The sequence below is a fragment of the Centroberyx affinis genome, unplaced genomic scaffold (genome assembly GCF_046629955.1).
Source record: "Centroberyx affinis isolate AG114_WGS23_722 - 3 ecotype Tasmania unplaced genomic scaffold, CSIRO-AGI_Caff_v1 ptg004894l_1, whole genome shotgun sequence".
Classification (NCBI taxonomy): Eukaryota; Metazoa; Chordata; class Actinopteri; order Beryciformes; family Berycidae; genus Centroberyx; species Centroberyx affinis.
Window position 1 is genome coordinate 2,287 of NW_027282399.1, and position 20,680 is coordinate 22,966.

At 45.8% G+C, this 20,680-nt stretch overlaps 1 protein-coding gene across 1 annotated transcript in view; it reads left to right on the top strand.

Moving 5' to 3' along the window:
• Positions 1-821: 821 nt before the first annotated feature.
• Positions 822-20,680, top strand: part of LOC139666242 (plexin-A1-like) — a gene marked incomplete at its 5' end in the record, with an annotated part of 33,685 nt that continues 13,826 nt past the window's right edge. The window contains 8 exons of the mRNA XM_071545378.1: positions 822-989; positions 4,840-4,933; positions 6,085-6,321; positions 7,913-8,056; positions 10,229-10,463; positions 13,575-13,717; positions 16,155-16,411; positions 19,974-20,040. Coding sequence (XP_071401479.1) covers positions 822-989; positions 4,840-4,933; positions 6,085-6,321; positions 7,913-8,056; positions 10,229-10,463; positions 13,575-13,717; positions 16,155-16,411; positions 19,974-20,040 — 1,345 coding nt within the window. The remainder of the gene's footprint in view (positions 990-4,839; positions 4,934-6,084; positions 6,322-7,912; positions 8,057-10,228; positions 10,464-13,574; positions 13,718-16,154; positions 16,412-19,973; positions 20,041-20,680) is intronic.

Consider the following 20,680-nt stretch of genomic DNA (forward strand, 5'->3'; position numbering starts at 1 on the left):
AATGCACATACACCCGTTTACACACGCGTGCAGTGTGCTGTAGCACATACGCACACAATGAACTGACATAAAACGCATCCTTACACAGTGTTAATTTGCTACTTACATACTGTATGGACATGCAAATGCACAGACCTCCACACAATGCCCCCCCCCCCCCCCCCAGTGCACACCTACATAATGTGCTGCTTACACACATGGGTACACACACATACACACACTGTCCCGGAGACGGTCATTCCCTCACTGCTCGGCCAACAGCGCTCCCCTCTGACCGGGGAGGGGACAGTGGAGTGAGGCACTGGAGTGGAGCGCAAAGTTTCTGGCAGCGGCACAAAGTTTCCCAGCAGGCCACAGCTGGCTGCCTGTCTGCTAGGGAGGGGGTTACATCACACAGAGAGACGACCAGCCTGATCTGCCACTTCAGATCAGCCAGACAGAGAGAGAGAGAGAGAGAGATAGAGAGAGAGAGGGAGAGAGAGCAGGGCTTTGAAGTACAGCACTCTGTGATACGGGCTGATGAAACCACGGCTGGCCAGACTGAAAGATGTCGGCCTTGGAGATGGCTGACTGTCTGTGTGTGTATGTGCCTTATTTTTTACCATATCTGATGAATATTTTATGTGTTATTTAAGGACTAAAGTAGGATTTTTTTCTGCATGCACACTCTCTGTTTGTCTATCTCTGGGCCTGCCAGGGAGTCAACTTCTCCTCAAGACGTCTTGGTACAGGTCCTTGGAACAGAGTCTAATTTAGGAGTGGCACGCTCCCGTCGTCCTATTTAACATCTCTCCTTCTCCATCGTTCCCTTCCTCTTCCAGGCGGACTGGCAAGGAGATCGTGTGCGTGACGCCGGCGGGCCAGGCCTCAGGCACCACCCCGGTCATGGTGGACATCAACGCTGCTGAGCTGAGGAACCCGGAGGTCAAGTTCAACTACACCGACGATCCCACCATCCTCAAGATCGAGCCCGACTGGAGTATCGCCAGGTGAGGAGACACACAGAGCCTTTTTACCCAACTAGTCGAGGTGTAAACCCTGGACATGGCCCAAAATCTCTGGTCCACGTTACTTTGGATCACAGAGAAAATCCTATGTCTTTTCCAGTGTTGCGTAGAAACCTCCTTGGAGCGCAATGATTGAAAATATAACAGGGTGATTGATTAATTTTAGAAATCTTGTGCATGGTGTGTGTCAACCCTAGAAGTAATCCATATTAAAGGCTTGAAAATGTGTCAATATTAAACTTTATATTTTAATATAAATTTAAGTTTAATGCAGTACAAATCCGCAACCATTGTTGCACCATATGATCAGTTCCATCAGCCATCATTGTATAATCCATTGGCATATGGGTTTTACATTATGTATACTATACATCAGCACAAAAGTGTTTGATGTACAATTCTGCTTGATGTGCAGCTACAGTATAGAACAGATACGTACAGATTCATAGATAGATTAAAGAAGAAATTCACCCATTATTTATTAATCCCTAGTGGTGGTTGTGCCATACATTCATGTCTTTCTCTAGGAGCATGGCCAGCTAATCTGAAGTATGAACTCTAGGTAGAAGACGATAAATGTTTTATTCTGCTGGCATACTCCTCGGCTCAGTCTCGAAGCAAAACTAAGTAAACATTCTTCTCCATTTTCACACTCGTCTTGCATTCAAAGGCATATTCTTTATTCTGTTTATCTTTATGTTTCAAAAGTAAATCTTTGAGAGCACGAACAGCGGGAAAGGAGGCTCCTGAAGCAGTGCAGTGCTAGTTGATGAGCTGCCGTGGAGATGCATCTGTAAATATTACTTGACTTATTGAAATGAGACTACATAGCCACAGGAAGATTCCCCATGCATACACAAGCTGTGTTGTGGAAAAAAAGGAGGGAGCTTCCAAATGCTAATGGGCTCACTAGCATGACCTAGAAACTTTACTACTCTGCTCCGAAAAGAAGCCAGCACATATACATACACACTTGCTGTTGACTGTCTCATTTACTTCTATAATATTGTTCCAGGAACTTCTCATCCATTAATTTCTGAGCTCTTTACTATAGTGTTGTTGTTCTGTTGCTGTCATTGTTGCCTTTTGAAGCTTTCCCACTCTCTACTCTACATTGTTTACTCTTCATTATGTTACTGTTATTTACAAGAGTTTTAAAAGACTATTTATTTGATATTTAAAGTCTTACGCTGTTATTAACGCAAGAAGTTCTGCAAACTCTGACAGAGCCATAGAAACATTCCTCTAAGGAAACACAGGTATCTGATTGGCAGTTGCATCTCTCAGGACAGTCCAAAACAAATTTAGCCGCCAGACAAAATGTCCACCAGGGAGGGGAACAATCCACTACACCGGCATCACAGGGGGTTGAGGTGAAAATGGGAGCAGCGTTTAAAACTCTGCAGGGAGACAGAAAGTCTCCCTGCAGAGACAGAAAGTCCCTCATCTTGCGACAGAGGTGTGAGCGGATGAGAAGTCTCATTTGGAATGGGGTGAGTGAAAGGTAGAGGGAAACAAGAAGAGAGCGTTGGCTGCAGCCTCGGGGGGGAAATGACCTCACCGCTCGCCTTGTATTTGGTGTTTCGCTCAGCTCTCCCAGAGGAAGTGCATGGTTCTCCAGGCCATTCGTGCTTGTATTTACCAAGCTATTTTGTCGCCATGTCCCCCTTGGTGACCCTGGTGCTAGGGCTATTTCAAACAGCGCCGAGCCACCGCAGCCCAAAACACAAATCTGACATGACTGAGACTTGTTCCCCTCCCTGCTGTGGGTGTTAGGAAGAGACTCTTGGAGGTTCTTAGCTGAATAACACAGACACTTTGTATGACACTATATCCTGTTTACACAATATATTACAGCATACACAATACACAATAAATACACTATATACCCACTGAGCAAAAGACGTGATTTCAACGTCGCGTCTATGCTTTAGCTCTCATATAACCCAGGATCATTACGGCTATGTATAGACCTATTTTAGACCAAGCAGTAAATACATTATTACAATGAATAAACATCTGTAAATACCAAAAATATGCACCAGAGAAGTCCTGTAGACTAGCCTACAAGATAATTATCTCAGCACAAGAAGTAATTTCAACATTGCGTCTATGCGTAGCTCACATATAGTCCAGGATAATATTGTCTATGTATAGACATCTAATAAACTTTCACTTTTCAACCCCATTTAAACTTAATTTAGCCTAGACGGCTATGGCCATTTAGACGCGTTTTAAACGTCTAATCAACGTAAAATTGCTCAGTGGGTAGTGTGTGTTGTATGTGTTGAAAAGATTCTTACCCTATCTGAGAATAACCCTTGTGGGGCGTTGGCACACATTGAAACAAAGCAGTTTCAGTGATTCTGGGCTGTGTGCACAGCTGTCTCCACATGCTCACAGCTCTATCCTGTGCTGTTTCACTCAGAAAGGTGTTTAAAAGTCTTCAATAGTGAAGTCCTTTGCTCAGTTTTCACACCAATCCACCCACTTCAACATCTGTCCGTCTCCTCGACGCTCCTCAGCGGCCCTAACCCCTCCTCTGCTTCCCCGCTGTTCAGTCGACTGACTCGCTCTCCCTGCCAGCTCCCCAGCCCCCCGGTACAAGGCCTCCTCTCACCCCGAGGCCTGGGCCTGGCCTCACCTCCCTTCCCCAGAGACCAGCTCCATCTGGCCCCCACAAAACACAGCCAACAACCTGGATGTGGATGTTTTCTCTTGGCTGGCCTGTGTGTTTGTGTGCGTGTGTGTATGTTGACATCACAGGGCACTCTGATTCCACCATGGATTGGTGTTTGTTTGGTTAGCTAGAAAGGCCTCAGTTACTTCTTAGAGGATAGATACCAGAGCCAATGAGTGGCAGACATTTTTAACAGCTGCTATCTTTTAGGAGAGCTTTTTTGATTTGGTACAGTGATACAGAATATGAACAATAGAGCCTGTTTTAGTATTGTATCAACTTGCTGTTACATGTGTTTATGAAAGCTAGCAATGAAATGGTCAGTGTCGCTACTGCTACCGATCATTCACATGTTGTGAGTCTGCTGTTGATTAAGCCGATGGTGACTCTTGCTTTAAACACTCCAGTTTTTAGGTTGTATGCCAACTGATTTAGGTGCTGTCGGAATACCTCACATCAGGTAAAGTTCAGCCTCTCAGGCCAGCAGAGGCTGTCGAGAAGTCGGTGTGGGGGAATGGTACTCTCACCCGTATTACCTGTGTCTCTGTTGGTCAGCGTCACATAGACCTGAATAGGTCACAGGTGTAAAGGTTACAGAACAACATGTCAGATCAGTGACAACTGTGCGGTAGTGTATCTCATGCTGAAAAATACCACAGCGCACCTTGAGTACGCTCCCAAAATATCTCACCTGGCTTTTAAGAGACGATGAAGAGAGGCCAAAAACTTCAGAGATTGGTTTTCGGGAGAAATGTTATATATTTGCTTCTTTTACTCCCTCCAGCACCGATAACAGTTTAAATGAGCTTTTAACATTCATGCAAGAGCTTTGGCATTACTATCATTACCTGAAAATGGGCTGCAATGAATAAGCAGGTGGAAAGCTACAGCAGAAGCGAGCATTAACATTAAATCGCCAACTGGAGGGCCCTCTTGGCTCCCGCTGAGAACAGATTTATTAACATTTAACTCAACCGATAGGCTTGCTCAATAGTTTATGCACTTGGACCCTGCAAGAACAAGTACCTTATCCATATCCATGAATATGTGACTAGATTTTCCCAGGTCCGATGGCAACTTGTCAATGTGGTTCATTTTAATGATGTTTGTCTGGATTTCCTGTCGCTAATGTCTCTTTTCTCTCTTTTCTAGTGGAGGAACCATGTTGACTATAACTGGAACCAATCTGGCAACCATCAAGGAGCCCAAAATGAGAGCCAAGTACGGAGCTGCCAAGTCAGTCAATGTAAGTGGTTGAACTCAGACACCCGCAGACAATCTTTATTGACAAAACAAAAAAAGCAATGACTTGGCAAGTGAGATGGGTGGGACAGATATAGACACACAGATCTCTCTCGCTCTCTCTTGCTCTCTCTCCTTTTTTTCTCCCTCTTTCTGGAAAAACAGATATTCAGACAACACACACAGACACACCTGGGATACAGAAACGCACACACACCTGACCTGTCGGTCACCCAGCCAAGGGCCTATTTTCTGTGTTTTTGATGTTGAATTTCCTTTTAGCAGTTTAACCTTTGAAATGTCAACCAGCAATAAAGCCGCTCTGGCAAATCCCCTCCTCTTCACCTAGCACCACGGGGCTTGGCTAACCTTTCTCCCACTACCCCGCACCCCACCCGCCAAAAAAAAAACAAAAAAACATCCAGTCTTTCCATTCCCCTATCTGCGATCATTTTTATTTCCCTTGGTTAAATGCATGTTTTCATTGACCTATACACGCAGATCTTCCTGGTTTTACTTTGCGGTAGTAAATTGACTGTGACATATAGCACATAATATAAGGCTAAAGGCACACTGTGAAACTACCCAGATGTCTCTTTAGCCATGCCATGTTATCGTTATTGGCTAATGGCTAACCTCTCCTGTTTCTTTGTATGTCATTACAGTCTAATTTGTTCTTCGGTGACTGAGTTTAGTGTCGAGCCCCACAGGGGATTTCGAGATGATATCAACACTGATTACAACACTGATGTTATTAAGCCTGCCTCTTCCTCATTATGTCATTATGGAGACATTTAATCACCCACGTCACAACAATGGCATGCCTCAGTCTGACCTCTGCTTCAGCCATCATGCATGTTGTTGACCACTTTGGTATTTGTTAACACAACCTTGTATACAAAGATTTACATTTTTTTTCTGTTTGTCCACATCAATGTCATTGTAGATGTCAATCGATGCCATGGCAGACGACAGTAGCAACAAGGCAGTTAGGTTGTTAGATAGGCAATTAAAACACAAGGTCAAGTGTAATTTAACTCAAATGATATTGTTTCTTACATCGCTATTTCTCTTACTCTCTGCTGCTCCCTCTCTCTCTCTCTGTCTTACTCTTTTTCTTTCTCTCCCTCCTCCTCTCTCTCTCCCTCTCTCTAGAACTGTACGGTCGTCAACAACACGGTGATGGTGTGTCTGGCGCCCTCTGTGGCCGGATCTGACAAGGGCTTCTCGGAGGCAGGCAGCAGTCCCGATGAGATCGGCTTCGTCATGGACGACGTGCGCTCTGTGCTGGTGGTCAACGAGAGCTTCAGCTACCACCCAGACCCCGTGTTCGAACCCCTGAGCCCCACAGGCATGCTGGAGCTGAAGCCCAGCTCACCCCTCATACTCAAGGTATGGATCTCTGTGCATTGATCTGTTGTACTCTTGCCTTTACCTGCCTTTGCTTTACATCCATCACATCCCTTTCTCTTTTTCCTCTTCTCTTCTCTTGGCTTTGCTTCTCTGCTCTGCCTCCCTTCTTATGTCTTCTCTATGCTTCTCTACCTTTGCTCTTCTCTTCTCTTTGCCTCTTTCCTACTCTCCTTTCTCATCGAGTGGACAGTCTCAGGATAGAGGTTGTGCTGTAGAAATTGATCTACATTAAATATTTTTATCCAAGGCTGCTCTGTAAGAGACCTAATGTGAAAGAGATATCTAGGACAAAGCAGGACTCTTGACAAGAAAAGGTTAGCTGCATATAGTCTTGCATGTTAACACTCAGTTGGCACACTGGTAGAGCAGCAATAGCAATAGAGGCATGCTACTAATGTTGAGTATTGTCTAGCTGTGAAAAGCTCAATCTCACAAATAGGCATTTTAGAAAACGCTGTGCCGACCTCCCAGCCAGCATCCAACACAGATGATAAGGCACTGACAGCCATTTGAAATGACTCCAAACATTCCTGCGTCAACAGTTTCCACCCTCCTCCCTCGCTTTGAGAGCTTTTCTTTCAACGCAGTCTTCTTTCAGATTTGACTCAACCTTGAAAGATGTTACTTCTTCGCCTCCTATCTCCGATGGGGTTTGGAGACCTTTAAAAGTAGTTTCTAAAGCGCCCCCTTTAAAATCAGGCACAAAGAAAAGTAATGTTTATAAAATGGACCCATGCGCCGCTCTGCCACCTGTTCAGATTTCTATCAGATAAGTTCTGAAGAGAGAGTTCATAGCCATGTTTACTCTAAGCCATAGAGGCACATCTCCTACGCATTTGAATGCGAAGTGCATTTAAAAAGGCATTGCCCCACCCACCCACGCTCTCTTTTGTCATGTCACCTCTCCCCTTGAACTTCAAAGCGGTTCAGGAGCGAGAGAGAGAAAATTATCATGCAATTTCATGGAAAAATAAAGCCTTTTTTCCCTTGGCCAATCAGGGTGGAGTTTTGGGAATGAAGAATTGTGCTTCTTTCCCCCGTAATTTTAAATAAAAATTCTATAATCAAAAGCTTTGATTGCACCGCCGTGCTGCGGGTAAAGAGCTGCAGAAATAAGCAGCACAGGAATGGCATCCTATTAAATAATTGCAGAGAAATTAGACGTGCATCGAGATTTTCCAAGCAATTAATCCCCCCCCTCCCAAAGCATGGTGGGTGAGGAGGGGCGGAGTTAAGTGTAGGGGTAGGGGTAGTAGAGGAGTGACGAAGAGAGGGGGGATTTCGGTACGATTTATATACCCCTATAATTGCCCCCCCACATACCCCCACCCTCAGCCAAACAGCACATAACCAGCCTCTTTGCACAGCTTTCTTACCTGTGACAGGCTACAGCTAAAGCCACTGATTTGATCATGGTTTGGCAATATGAAACACAACGTGAGCTGCTGCATTGCTTCCATAGTGAGGAGTTTACCTTTTTCAGTATAGGTAGACAGAGATTTCTCCACAGTTAATGTATCTTTCCTTTATGTATATATACTGAAACCGTGTGTCTGTGTATGTTTTCCAGGGGCGTAACCTGATTCCAACGGCCCCAGGTAACACCAAGCTGAACTACACTGTGCTCATCGGGGAGACACCCTGCGTTCTCACCCTGTCTGAGAGCCAGCTGCTGTGTGAGTGGCCTAACCTGACCGGAGAACACAAAGTCACTGTAAGTACTCCTACATTACTCATGTACATTACTGTTTGACCAGTCATTTTGGGGCTGGAACATACTCTTATGTCTGTTGTGTGGTTTCTCATGGTGTAACGCGTCTGTCGTCATTATGTTAAAGGATAAGTTCAGCGATTTTGGACCTATATATAATTTGTGTCTTACATACCAGACCTGCACCCGCAGAGAGCTCCTGTTGCTATGGCCTCTTGCTGCTGACAATGAGTCCAAACGGGGTTTGTCAAAATGTCTCTACAGGGGAGTTGAGAGTAAATGGAAAAGTTGCAAACTACATAAATTAAAATTAGCTCAGATTTCATGACACAGTTCCGCCATTTCACTAATCAGGAAATCATGGAACTGTTTTTCTCTGCCACAGCACAGACTGCTGTGGGGTAAAAGTGCGTTACTAGCAGTGTGATCTAGTTTTGCGGATGGACATGAGTGGAAATGGTGCTGCTGCTTTTCAGGCTGTGGATATAAATACGTCAGTTGGTCGCCATATCGATAGACTGGCTTTTTTGGAGATATTTTGGAGATATTTTGAAAAACCCTGTTTGTACTCATTGTTGGCAGCAAGAACTCATTGTTGGCCTAGCAATGGAGCTCGCTGTTTCAATCGACAGCTGACCTAGGAGTCAATATTGTATGCAGATCCAAATATTACATGTACATATGTAAGGGAAATTATATATAGGTCCAGAATCGCAGAACTTATCCTTCAAACTGAGGTGTCACTCACTGGGTTGAGCATGGCATTAACCAGGGTTTGTGAAATACTCCAGAAAATGCATGTTTTGTCTCTCCAAGTTAAATTTTGTTACATTAATTTACCTGCTATTCGATCGTCTCTCTTCCCACCACTCCAGCGTCTTTCTTTCACACTCTTTCAGCCTCTCATCCCGTCTTCTTCTATAGCCCCTGTTTCCTCTGCAGTGCTTCCTGTGCACTCTTCATTCCCCTTCTTCATTTCAATCCACTTCCTGCCTTTTCATTCATTCTTTCCTCCCCATCCATCAGAACTAAATCTCTTCAATTACACTAGACTTATCTTCCCCGTTCATACAGTTGCGCACATACATGCGCACACACACATCCCGTCTCTTATATTGTTGGCTATGTTTGCGACTGCATTTATGTCTTAGCGGCTGTTGAATGGTCTCGTTTGGCTAGCGCTCTTCTGGGAATTTCAACAGTATTGATATTCAACGGAGACCAGAAAATGGCTAGTGGGCGAGAGAGGTCCGCGTCTATTTTTACTCTCCTCCAGTTGGTACGTTTCATAGACCTAAGCCAGTTGAAGATGGAATAAAAGGGAATGAGAAGAGGGAAAAAACATATTCCGCCCTTTCTTATTCATATGTTAGGGGAACCAGGACTGGTTTGAAGTGATATGATTGAAAGTTGTGTGTGTGTGTGTGTGTGTGTGTGTGTGTGTGTGTGTGTGTGTGTGTGTGTGTGTGTGTGTGTGTGTGTGTGTGTGTGTGTGTGTGTGTGTGTGTGTGTGTGTGTGTGTGTGTGTGTGTGTGTGTGTGTGTGTGTGTGTGTGTGTGTGTGTTCTGGTGGTTCCAAAGACTGCCCCGGGGCACAGATGTTGCTTCCCCCCAACTCAGATATGGCCTGCTTTGGCTCAGCTTGGCACAGCTTGGTTTGCCAACGTGGATACAGCATTTGGTTCAGCATTGGCAACTCGCATTGTTTTTAATATATGACTGGATTTGTAGCCCGGTTTAGGTCTAAAACTGGTTATCAGCATGTGAAACTGTAGCTTGTGTAGAGTAGGACAATTTGAAAATGCCAAAATGATGATTCTGTAAAATTCTTGTACGACTGTAGCACTGTGCATGGTACATGGTTATCATATTGGTAGCAGCTGCTAATTCATTTGCTACTTGATGTAGATGAGAGCGCTTTACAGCTTTGGCTTGGAGCCCTGTCAAGTATTGCTGTAAACAGACCCATACTAGCCCAGGGACTAACAGAGTTGTTTTTTTATGTTGTTGCTGTTCTGTGTGTGCATGTGTGTGGAGCCTGTGCCTTTCATTCTGTCTTTTCCCACATCTGTAGGTATGTGAGCATCAGTATCAATTCTGTGTTTTTATTTAACTCATTCATCCACCTGTTAAACAAAAGGAGAACTTAACATTTCCATATGTGTGTGTCCTTTAGGTGCGTGTCGGAGGCTTCGAGTATTCCCCGGGGACCTTGCAGATCTACTCCGACAGCCTGCTCACCCTGCCTGCCATCATTGGCATCGGCGGGGGCGGCGGCCTGCTGCTACTGGTCATCATCGTGGTGCTGATAGCGTATAAGAGGAAGTCGCGGGACGCCGACCGCACCCTCAAACGACTGCAACTGCAGATGGACAACCTAGAGTCCAGGGTGGCCCTGGAGTGCAAGGAAGGTGGGTCTGGACAAAATCTGGTCAGGAGTCACAGTGGCGTGGGGGGCGACGCTAGCCTGTCAAAAGTTACTTTGACAGTTCTTGTATATTCGTAGTTTCTTTTCAACCCTCTCTCTCGTCCACGCTCTTCTTCTTTCTCCCCAAATAACTCCTGTGTCCCTAAATAACCTGTAAAGCTCTCCCTTGCTGCAGCTTACCTCAAATGCCGCACTCCCATTCAGTAGGCCTATCCATTTCTCTCTCTGTCTTTGCTCTCTCACTCACACTCTCTCTCTCACACACACAAACACACACTCTCTCCATTTCTGCCTACCTCTCAGTGCCAACTGTCCCCTGCTGTTCGGTGGCAGTAGTGTGCGTGTGTGTGTGTGTGTGTGTGTGTGTGTGTGTGTTGGTGTGTTTCCAGAGGAACACTTTGATCTGAGCCAGCCACCAGATGTTGGCTCTCCACCCCATGAGAGAGCCGCCTGGCTGGCCTCGCTACCATTCACACTGAGAGAGAGGAAGAGATGGAGGAAGGGAGATTGAGGTTAGACAGATAAGGGGAAGGGGGTGAGGAAGTGAGGGATGGTTAAGAAAGGGGAGATCGAAGCAGGGAGAGAGAAAGAGAGAGAGAGACCAGTACATTACCATATATTCATTTGGCATGGGACAGCATGGATCCAGTGGGAGTCTACTGATGCTGTTACTGGTTTGTCTGGCAAGAGAGAGAGAAACAGATGGGGAGAGAGAGAGAGTGTGCGAGAGAGAATATTGATACCAGGGTGTAAGAGTTCACTTGTGTTGTAGATCACTGACTTGTTGCACTACTTTAGTTGAGTCAAGTTTTCAATGGTCAGATAAAATTGAAAACGAATACAAGTTTCCCCAATATACAGCATTTTAACAAGGTTTTTCTGTATTTGTTTCCCTAGTCATCTGCTCAAACGGTGTGTTCTTGTGTGTGTGTGTGCATTTCACACCACACCCACTGACACTCAAGTCTTCATGTCCTGCTCTCGCACAACCACCTATACACAGGCACACACACACACACAGCGGGCCACAGAGTGATTGGCTGGGGTGTGTGGTGGTAAGTCCAGGTGCCCCGACCCTGTCTGTCCCCCGCTGTCACGACTGTCTGGAAGACGACAACAGGATGGATGGAAGGAGGGAAAGAGGGGACTGAATGAGCGAGATAAATAGGAGGACAACTTGTGTGTGTGAGAGAGGGGGGGGGGGGGGTAACACGGAAGGAGGATAGGAAGATTGTCTATGACAGGGGAGAAACAAGAGGGAGGAAGGCTGGGAGAGACAGATTGCAGAACACTAAAAGAGAGAGCAGGGAGATGGATAGATAGGCAGAGAAGAAGAGGGAGATAACAATAGATGAATAGAAGGGTGGAGAATGAGATGGATGGATAGGAGGACAGCAGGGAAGAAAAGAGGGGGGGATTGTTTAGAAGATGTGTGAGAAAGACAAGGAGATAAGAGTAGATAGATTTGGGATGGATGGAGGGATATTAGGATGGAGGGGCAATAAGTGAAGATTTTCTTTTTACTCTAGTCCCACTGAGATTGAAATCTCTTGTTCAAGGAGGTCTTGGCCAAGGAAGCAGCAGCATGACAAATGCAAATTCAAACAAACAAACTCATTCAAAACTAATGTAAGTTGTCTTCAAAGATTTATGAAAGAAAAGACACAAGGGAGAGATGGATCAAGGTAGAGAAAGAGAGACTGATTAGGGATGCAGAGAGAGAAGGAGGGAGCCAGAGAGAGAGAGAGAGATAGAAAGATGGAGAGATGCAGCAGAGGAGAGAAAGCCATAGGGGAGAGAGAGGTGACCTCTGAGATGTCACTTTGAACAAGAGAGAGAGGGAGAAAAAGAGAGATAGGAAGAGAGGGGTAGGGTGACACAAGCCATCTGTTAGTCTGGGCTTTGCTTGGTTATTTGTTTGGGTGTGTATCCCTGTGTTGGTGTGTTCTGGATGATGCCACAGGGCGCACACACACACACACACACACACACACACAGTCATGCTAATGGCACCGTACAACTGCATATTTTCTCCTCAAGGGAGCTGTATATTTATAACATAGAATGTAGCCAGCATGCCAAAACCAATAGGCATATTCACTGTTAATGATATGGGATATGAGTGAGAGAATGGATTTGATCCCAGCCGGTCCCAGTAGATGTGACTTGTGGGAGCGGAGGCAGTGGGGTGTGCAGAATGGGGTCAGAACACACTCTAGCTGGGAATGGAAAATGTGTAAAAACAGTGACACATACACTCACATAAATCATCTGGGCACTAGGTTATATGTTCAGCTGTGGGGCAAGATGGGAAAGGGTGTGTGTGTGTGTGTGTGTGTGTGTATCCACGGGTGTAGAAGCATGTGAGGTGGCATCCCGCTACATGTGTGTACTCACAGGCTCATGTTCTTGTGCGCAATTCCATCCTGAACTCCCCTCAAGCCACCGAGCACCAGAACAGTTCCTACAATCCTCCCTCCCTTCCCTCCCTCCATCTCTCTCTCTGCTGTTAGCACAGAGCGCTCACATAATGCTGCTTTTCATTGCTACTCCCCCACACTCCTCCATCTTTTCCTCCCAGTTGACATTTTTACTTGTGTTGCAGTTCGGTGATTATTTCATTCTCTTTTCCCTCTCTAAAACATGGTGTTTCTGAAATTCTTAACGACTGAGACTAAAATACTCAAAGTAAAGATACAATTCATAGCCAATTAGCTGTTGTGTTAAATAATTTTACCATTGTGGTTAGATAATGACCGTGTAATTCAGTTCAGTTCTTTCTCTCCTGTGTAGTCTTTGAATGCTGAAACGCTGTACATCCATTTTGGGGAAGAAAAAAAATAATTACTGGAGATTACAAGTCCATCATTTAATAAAAATGATGGACAAAAAAGAAAAACAAGAATCTTGCACAAAAAGTTTGTTTTCATTTTGTGCTATCAATCATATTACAAGAATAGGTCTGTATTTATTATTAATTCAAAAGGTGCATATCTCATTTTGGACCAAACTTTTCATTTATACATATTAAACATGTCCTTAGGCATTACATATCCATAACCGTTTCCCTCTCGTCCTCCCTCTGACTGTGCAGCCTTTGCGGAGCTGCAGACCGACATCCATGAGCTGACCCAGGAGCTGGACGGAGCAGGCATCCCCTTCCTGGACTACCGCACCTACGCCATGAGGGTCCTCTTCCCCGGGATAGAGGACCACCCCGTGCTCAAGGAGATGGAGGTACGGGTCAGTAGAGAGCACCCCACATACATGGACACACACACACACACACACTGGATGAATGGAAGTTGTACTGTGTGTGTTGGTTTAGATATGTGATTGTAAATGGGCTGTTGGAAGAGGAAGAGATTTTATGGAAGTTGTAATGTATGTGTACTTGAATAAATGATTGGGAGCAAGAGCAGAGCTTTGTGAAGAAGAGAATTCATCAAAGTCATTCTGTGTATTTGGTGCATGATTAGATGAGGGAAACTTCTGTGATGGAATGCATTTTTGGGGGGAATTGAAGCAAATTTTCCGTGGAGATTCTTCAATATTTCGATCTATAAGTTATCCAAAACTTTTAGTAAATGCCTTTTTCTTTAATAGTAAATTGTATCTTTACGAGGGTTTGATTGATATGGGTTTTTGAGGGTTTTACCAATATTTTTGTATTAAAGCTGCCAGTAGCCAATTTTGTGTCAGAATCCCAAATGTAAGTTTTGACAGAATGGAAAAGCCTCTGAAATTGTATTTACGTAATGGAACACTAAAACTATCCATTGAAACCCAGACTAATGAAATTCTAGTAGCTCTTTAAAACAGGCTCACCTTCCCCTCCTATTCAATGGGAGGGGAAACTTTGGGATACGTCACTGCCTTAAAATTATTTACAAAAAACATAATTGAACAATTAAATGAATCAATAAAATACGCAAAGAAAATAAAATTTCATTGCCGGTTCTACAGTTTTTATGTCGCTGTTGGGATGAACCTCCATCATATCAGAGGTGGACCACATGACTGGCCAATATCCAATATTTAATAAAAGCCCAATATTTGTCTAACCTTAGTCTGTGCAGCAAACAGCTTTTTAGGTATCGTCAAGGAATTGAGGTAGAAGTCAGTTTAAGGCTAGTGAGGAAAAAAAAAAAAAAACGTAGGTAAAGAACTCTTGGGGAAAGCTACTCCAGTTTAATGTAACAGAGTGAAGGGGAGGCTCTGTTTTGGGCAGTAACTTCAGTCTGAGCTACACTAACACTCTGTAGAAGTGATAGATTGCCTCTACAGGACCAAGTGTGTCCAAGGCCCCTGAGAAAGCAATGTTCACACGTTCAATGAAACACACTCTGCTTCTTTTTTATTCCACTACTGCTCATTTCTCAAGAGGGAACACTCTATCACTCACATTAACCCAGGCTATATGGACATTGTAACGGCACGACACACACACACATACTTTTTATCATCTCGGTGTATACGCTAGACTCTTTCACATACATCACACGCTAATGCACAGGCATACACTCAGGCGCCATATCTCACCACCATGTGTATATGTGATTGGTTGTGGTGGTGGGTGTAAGGACAGGGCTTTAAGACATATCTACTAGTGCTATCAACTGTATTCCAGTGGGATAGTCTAGCGCAACATTGGATTTTCATTTGTATGGCCCAGGCAATCACAGGCCACAGTAGCGCGCTAGCAGGCAGATCAATTTCTTATTACGGCATGAAGCTCACATTCCCACTTCAAACCTCCGTTTCTCTCTCAAAGGGAAAGGCTTGCCCATTTGCTTTGGGCTAGGAAGAAAGTCGGGGGGGGGGGGGGGGGGGGGGGGGGGGGGGCGTCAGTGAGGGATGGAGGGAGGTAAAGAGAGAGAGATGGAGAACTGGAAAAGAGGAGACTACCGGATAGAGAGACGACAGTGCAGGAGGACATGAGAGAAAGAAATGGGGAGGAAGAGAGTTGAACGCCCTGTTTTATGGATACATCTGGAAGCTGGAGCGGAATCGACTTTGCTGCTTTTCTCTTTAGGTAGATAAATTTATTGTGTGCTTCGCGACATTAAATGCAAGAATGATATAGTGTGTGTACGCCGGAGTGTGTGAGCGTGTGCATGCGTGGCTCTTTTGCAATGCATCCTTCATCTTATATTCCCCTTTCTCACACATACTCATTAATCCATTTCTCTACTATAACTCCAACCAATTCTTTCTCCTCATCCTGCTCCCTCTCTCCTATCGCTCCCTCCTACTCTTCTATCTCTTCCTCTTCCCTTCTTCCCTAATTTCCCACCCCTATCTCCCTCTTGCCTCTAACTCTGCCTTTTTCTCCTCTTCCCTCGAACCCCTTCTCCCTTACTCCCTCCCTCCTTCAACCTCTCCCTCCATCCTTCCCTCCCTTCATCTCTAACTTTCCAACTTTCCCTCTTTTCTCCCGTACATCTATCCTCTCGCTTCATTCCTATCCTTTTTCGGCCCCTTTCTCTTCTTCCCTTCTACCCCTTCCACCTAATTCAACAACTCCCTCTTTCCCCTTCCTCCATCCATTGATCCATGCCTCCCTTTCATTTTCTCTCCTCCCCCCTTCCCACTGAAACACCTCCTTTCCCCCACCCACCCATCCCTCCCTCTCTCCTCGCTCCTCCCCATCCCTCCGTACCCTCCCCACCAGGTCCAGGCAAACGTGGAGAAGGCCCTGACGTTGTTCGGCCAGCTGCTGACCAAGAAGCACTTCCTGCTGACCTTCATCCGCACGCTGGAGGCGCAGCGCTCCTTCTCCATGCGGGACCGGGGCAACGTGGCCTCCCTCATCATGACCGCCCTGCAGGGGGAGATGGAGTACGCCACGGGGGTCCTCAAACAGCTCCTGTCCGACCTGATAGACAAAAACCTGGAGAGCAAGAACCACCCCAAGCTGCTGCTCAGGAGGTAGGAAGGGAGGGAGGGAGAGAGGGAGGGAGGGAGGGAGGGAGAGTGGTTGAAACTCAAACACAAAACATGTCGGATGTGCAGGAGACATTTCAGGCACACGCACAGATAGTTTCCCCACTGGGAGTTCGAGTTTGAGCCCCTGCCCCTTTGTCGCCTGCTGGTGCTTTGCTCAAATGTATTCATTCGTGTGTGTGTCTGTTGTCGTAAAGACTTTTGTTTATCGTACTCTTGACTGGGTAGGGTGTCCTTGAGAAGAGGCACCCTACCGAAACAAAGGCACCCTGACCGTCTACACCTCCTAAAAAAAAAAATAAAAAAAATAAAAAAGTTGTGGAAGTTCTCTTTTTTTGCTTGACCCCCTGTTGTCGTGGCAGTGGTACCGCACGCAGCGAAACCAAGCAGATGGTTACACACATTATCCTAATCCCCGTGACTATCGTCGTAGCCTATAAGTTCAACTAGTCAGAAGAGTTTAAAACAAAACACGGATCGTCGGCTGTCTTCGGAGCTAGATACAAAGATCAAGTATGGGAGAAGGGATGAGAAGAGGAAATGAAAGAAGCCCCAGATGAGGCCCCATAAGGACATCCAGTGATTTGTTTGGAGCTATAGAATGGGAAGGTGGGGGGCGGCGGCTGTAGCTTTTAGAGGCCTCCCCTCTCTCTCTCTCTCTCTCTCTCTCTCTCTCTCTCTCTCTCTCTCTCTCTCTCCGTCTCTCTCTCTCTCTCTCTCTCTCTCTCTCTCTCTCTCTCTCTCTCTCCGTCTCTCTCTCTCTCTCTCTCACTCTCTCTCTCTCTCTCTCTCAACCCTGTCCCTGTCAGAGAGGATTACACCCCTGAGCGTGCACACACTCCCAACGGAGTCGCAGTCAGACAGCAGAGACCTCTCTCTCTCACACACACACACGGTGATAAAGGTGGGTAGAGAGGGATGGAAGGGATGGAGGGGGGTAAAGGGAGAGAGGAGCAGGATACACAAGGAGCAGCATGAGGGATAGAGAGAGAGGGGATAGGTAAGAGGGGAGAAGGGGAAGATGGGCAGCGCTAAAAACAGAGGAGGGGAGGAAGGGGAGAGCATGAAGTGAAAGAGACACGGCAAATAGGCCACAGTGAAAGAGAGGAAGGGCGAGCGGAGGGAGGGAGACGGTGATTGACAGAAAGAGAGGGCAAAATGTCTAGAGGGAGGCTTGTGCAGGATGCGAATGGATAGAGCAGAGGAACAGATGGAGAGAGCGAAGAGGAAGGAAGGATGGAAGGGCAGTAGGAAGGTAGAAAGGTGCAATATGGCAAGAGAGTAGGCAGGCAGAAGGAGCGAGAGAAGGAAAAATGGGTTACTGCAGACGGCTGGGCAGGGAAAGTCAGACACGTATTTAAGGAAAGACACAATTAGAGAAATGGCCTGTCTCCAAATAAATTGGAATTAGACATTAAATGATAAAAAAAAAAAGTTATGTTTTTTTTTCTCTCCTCCTTCTCCTCAGAGAGATATTTAATTAAAAATCTAATCAAATAAATGACTCTCAGCCAGTGTGCCTGTGTGAAGCCTTTTCCAATCCCCTCTTGGGGCGTATGGTCACAACACGCTGTCCCTGCTAACTACACTAGCCTCAGGAGCTGGCGTTAATAAGCTCGGCAATCATTACACACGGTTCACCCTGTTTTGGTCTTTTTACCGCAATAGTTAGACTTTAGAAATCTTTATTTTTAGACAGCCCGCGCAGGAAAAGGCACAGGAGAGAAGCCGCACTGCCTGCTGCTCCCATGTGGCGCTCCATCCCTTATGATGGAGTTGTGCCATTCCCATCGAGCGCATTCAGTTTGATTTGTACAACATAGCCTCAAATTTGAAGCGGTATTCAAAGTCGCAGCCTCGCTGTGTGTGGCCAGGAAAGCTGCATCAACCCCCTCCCCCGCCTCCACCCCCACCCAGTGCGCGTATCGAAAGTTTTGGAAGGACGGACGCAGGGACGTAGTTTCCGTGAGTTAGACGATGTTACGAGTCGCCCACTATCAAGCTCTGACATGCCCAAAAGCGTGTTCTGTCCAGGTGCTTTCGCCTCCCTCGTTCCCCTGTCCCTCGCTGCCTCATCTTTCATCCGCTATATTTTGCTGACAGCCAAGAAAGAAAACAATCCCACATACATCAAACAACAGTCGACAGTCAAACAGGAGGCTCACAGAAACATAGGAGTTCATGTCTCGGTCCTGCTGCAGGCCTTCAACAGCTTTGTGCTTTGGCCTACTTTCCTCTCCGTTCCTTTATTCCCTTCCTGTCCCTCCATGAAAAAAAAATGTTTCCGTGCAAAATTGACAATAAAATATCTTCCTCTCCTGTCATTACTCAAGAGAATGAGCCTTGCTTCAGCTTGCCACGCCCTAATACTTGCCCTATACCGCACTAATGACAAATGATGGAGAAGTAATATTTACAAGAAGCTAGTGTAAAGATGCTTGGAAAGTGTGGGAATGTGGCCCAGTTACACAACCCAGTAACCTAGCAGAAGACCGCAGAAAACTCCAGGAAGCTCTTGTGCATCTTTCATACATCTAGGAGTAAACAGGGAATGGGTAATTAAGCAGTTTTTCTTGTTTTCTTTCTCTCTGATGTTAAAAAGGGGGACGGCGGAAGGCGAGGAGGTAAAACTAGGGACGATGAGAGAGAGAGAGAAAAATTCTGTTTTGTTTTTTTCTCCTTTCTCATGCCCCTTTTCCCCACATACCCCCGGCACCGGTCTCCCTTTTAGCTGTTTAACAAATTAGACGCAATAAGTCCGTTAATTACAATGCCTTTTAATTGCTCTGTTTTCTTTTGCCCGGGCGCGCTCGTGCGTGTGTGTGGGAGCGTGCACGTGGCGGAGGTTCCCCTCATTACGCGGCAGGTTTGTGATTAACGAGAGAAGTTAGCGAATTATACTAATTGCTGCATTTTTAATGAAGATGTGTGGGTTTGCTTGGAGGAGAAAAAAAAGTAAGGGGGGGGGTGAAACAATGAAAGATATGGCGGGGTTTGTTATGCCAAGTTAATTTGTTTGCGTGTGAGAGAGTGGGGGGGGGGGAGCAAAGGGAAAGGCTCAGTTGTTTGAAGGCTAACCGCGCCGTCTGATAATACCGCGTGTTCTCTTTGATGTGCGAGCGTGTCTTAAATGCCTTTTCCCCCGTGATGAAAGTGTTGGTTTATGCCCACAGATCGCAGCCAGGGGGGCTTGTTTGGGTGAGCCTGTTGCAACAGGGAGGAGACGTTTGGGATCACTCCAAACCTCCCAGTGTCTCCTCTGTTATTGTGGTTTATGTGCTGCTGAGTTTGGTGGTGAATTGGGGGAAAAAGAAAAAAAAATAAGATTCTCTCCTTTCTTTTTTCTCTCCATTTCATTCTCTCTTTCATATTTCAACCCCCTTTCTCTCACCTTTACCTGTCCCCCCCCTCCCTCTCTCTCCCTTTCTCTCTCTCACCGTTTTTTTTTCATTATTTCCCTCCCTCCCTCATCCCTCACCTTCTACTCTCCTTCTCCTCTCCCCCTCTCTCTCTCTCTCCCCACCCTCCTTTCATCTCTCTCTCCCAGGACGGAGTCGGTAGCTGAGAAGATGCTCACCAACTGGTTCACCTTCCTGCTTTACAAGTTCCTCAAGGTAAAACTGTCTGTCACACGTACACACACACACACACACACACGCATAGACAAACACAAGCTTCTGAGGCGACACTAATTCTATTGGTGTCTCGGAATAGAAAAAAAAAAATGCCGTACTAACACACACACACACACACACAGCTGCAGCATTAGATAAGGCAGAGGCGGCAGGCTACCTATCCCTTACCTCTGCCTTTCATGTGGTAAATTCCCTTCCCTGAATTGTGGTATATGTGGAGTTTGAAGAGCTGTTCAGACACAGTTGGTCATGTTGTTGTGATCGCCATAGCCTGTCGCACTAACCTGTCCTCTCTTTGTGTCCCTTGCTGGATTCTTTTAGAGCCGAGAAAGTGTGTGTGTGTTTGCCTGTATGCATGCATGCGTGTGTGTGTGTATCCCCCTAGCTTTGGGGCTTAGGGGAATGGTAGAAGAGCCAGCCAGAGATCTAACACAATGCTTTCTCTCATTTCTGTCTCTCTCTCTCTCTCCATATGTATTTCTTCTTTCTCTTCCTGAATTCCTCTCCCTCCGTCTCCCTCTGATATGGAATCAGAGAGAATTATTGTGGCTTCAGCTGCGCTAAATTCTTGCCTACACACACACACATCCTCTGCATTCAAACACTGCTGGAGCTAATC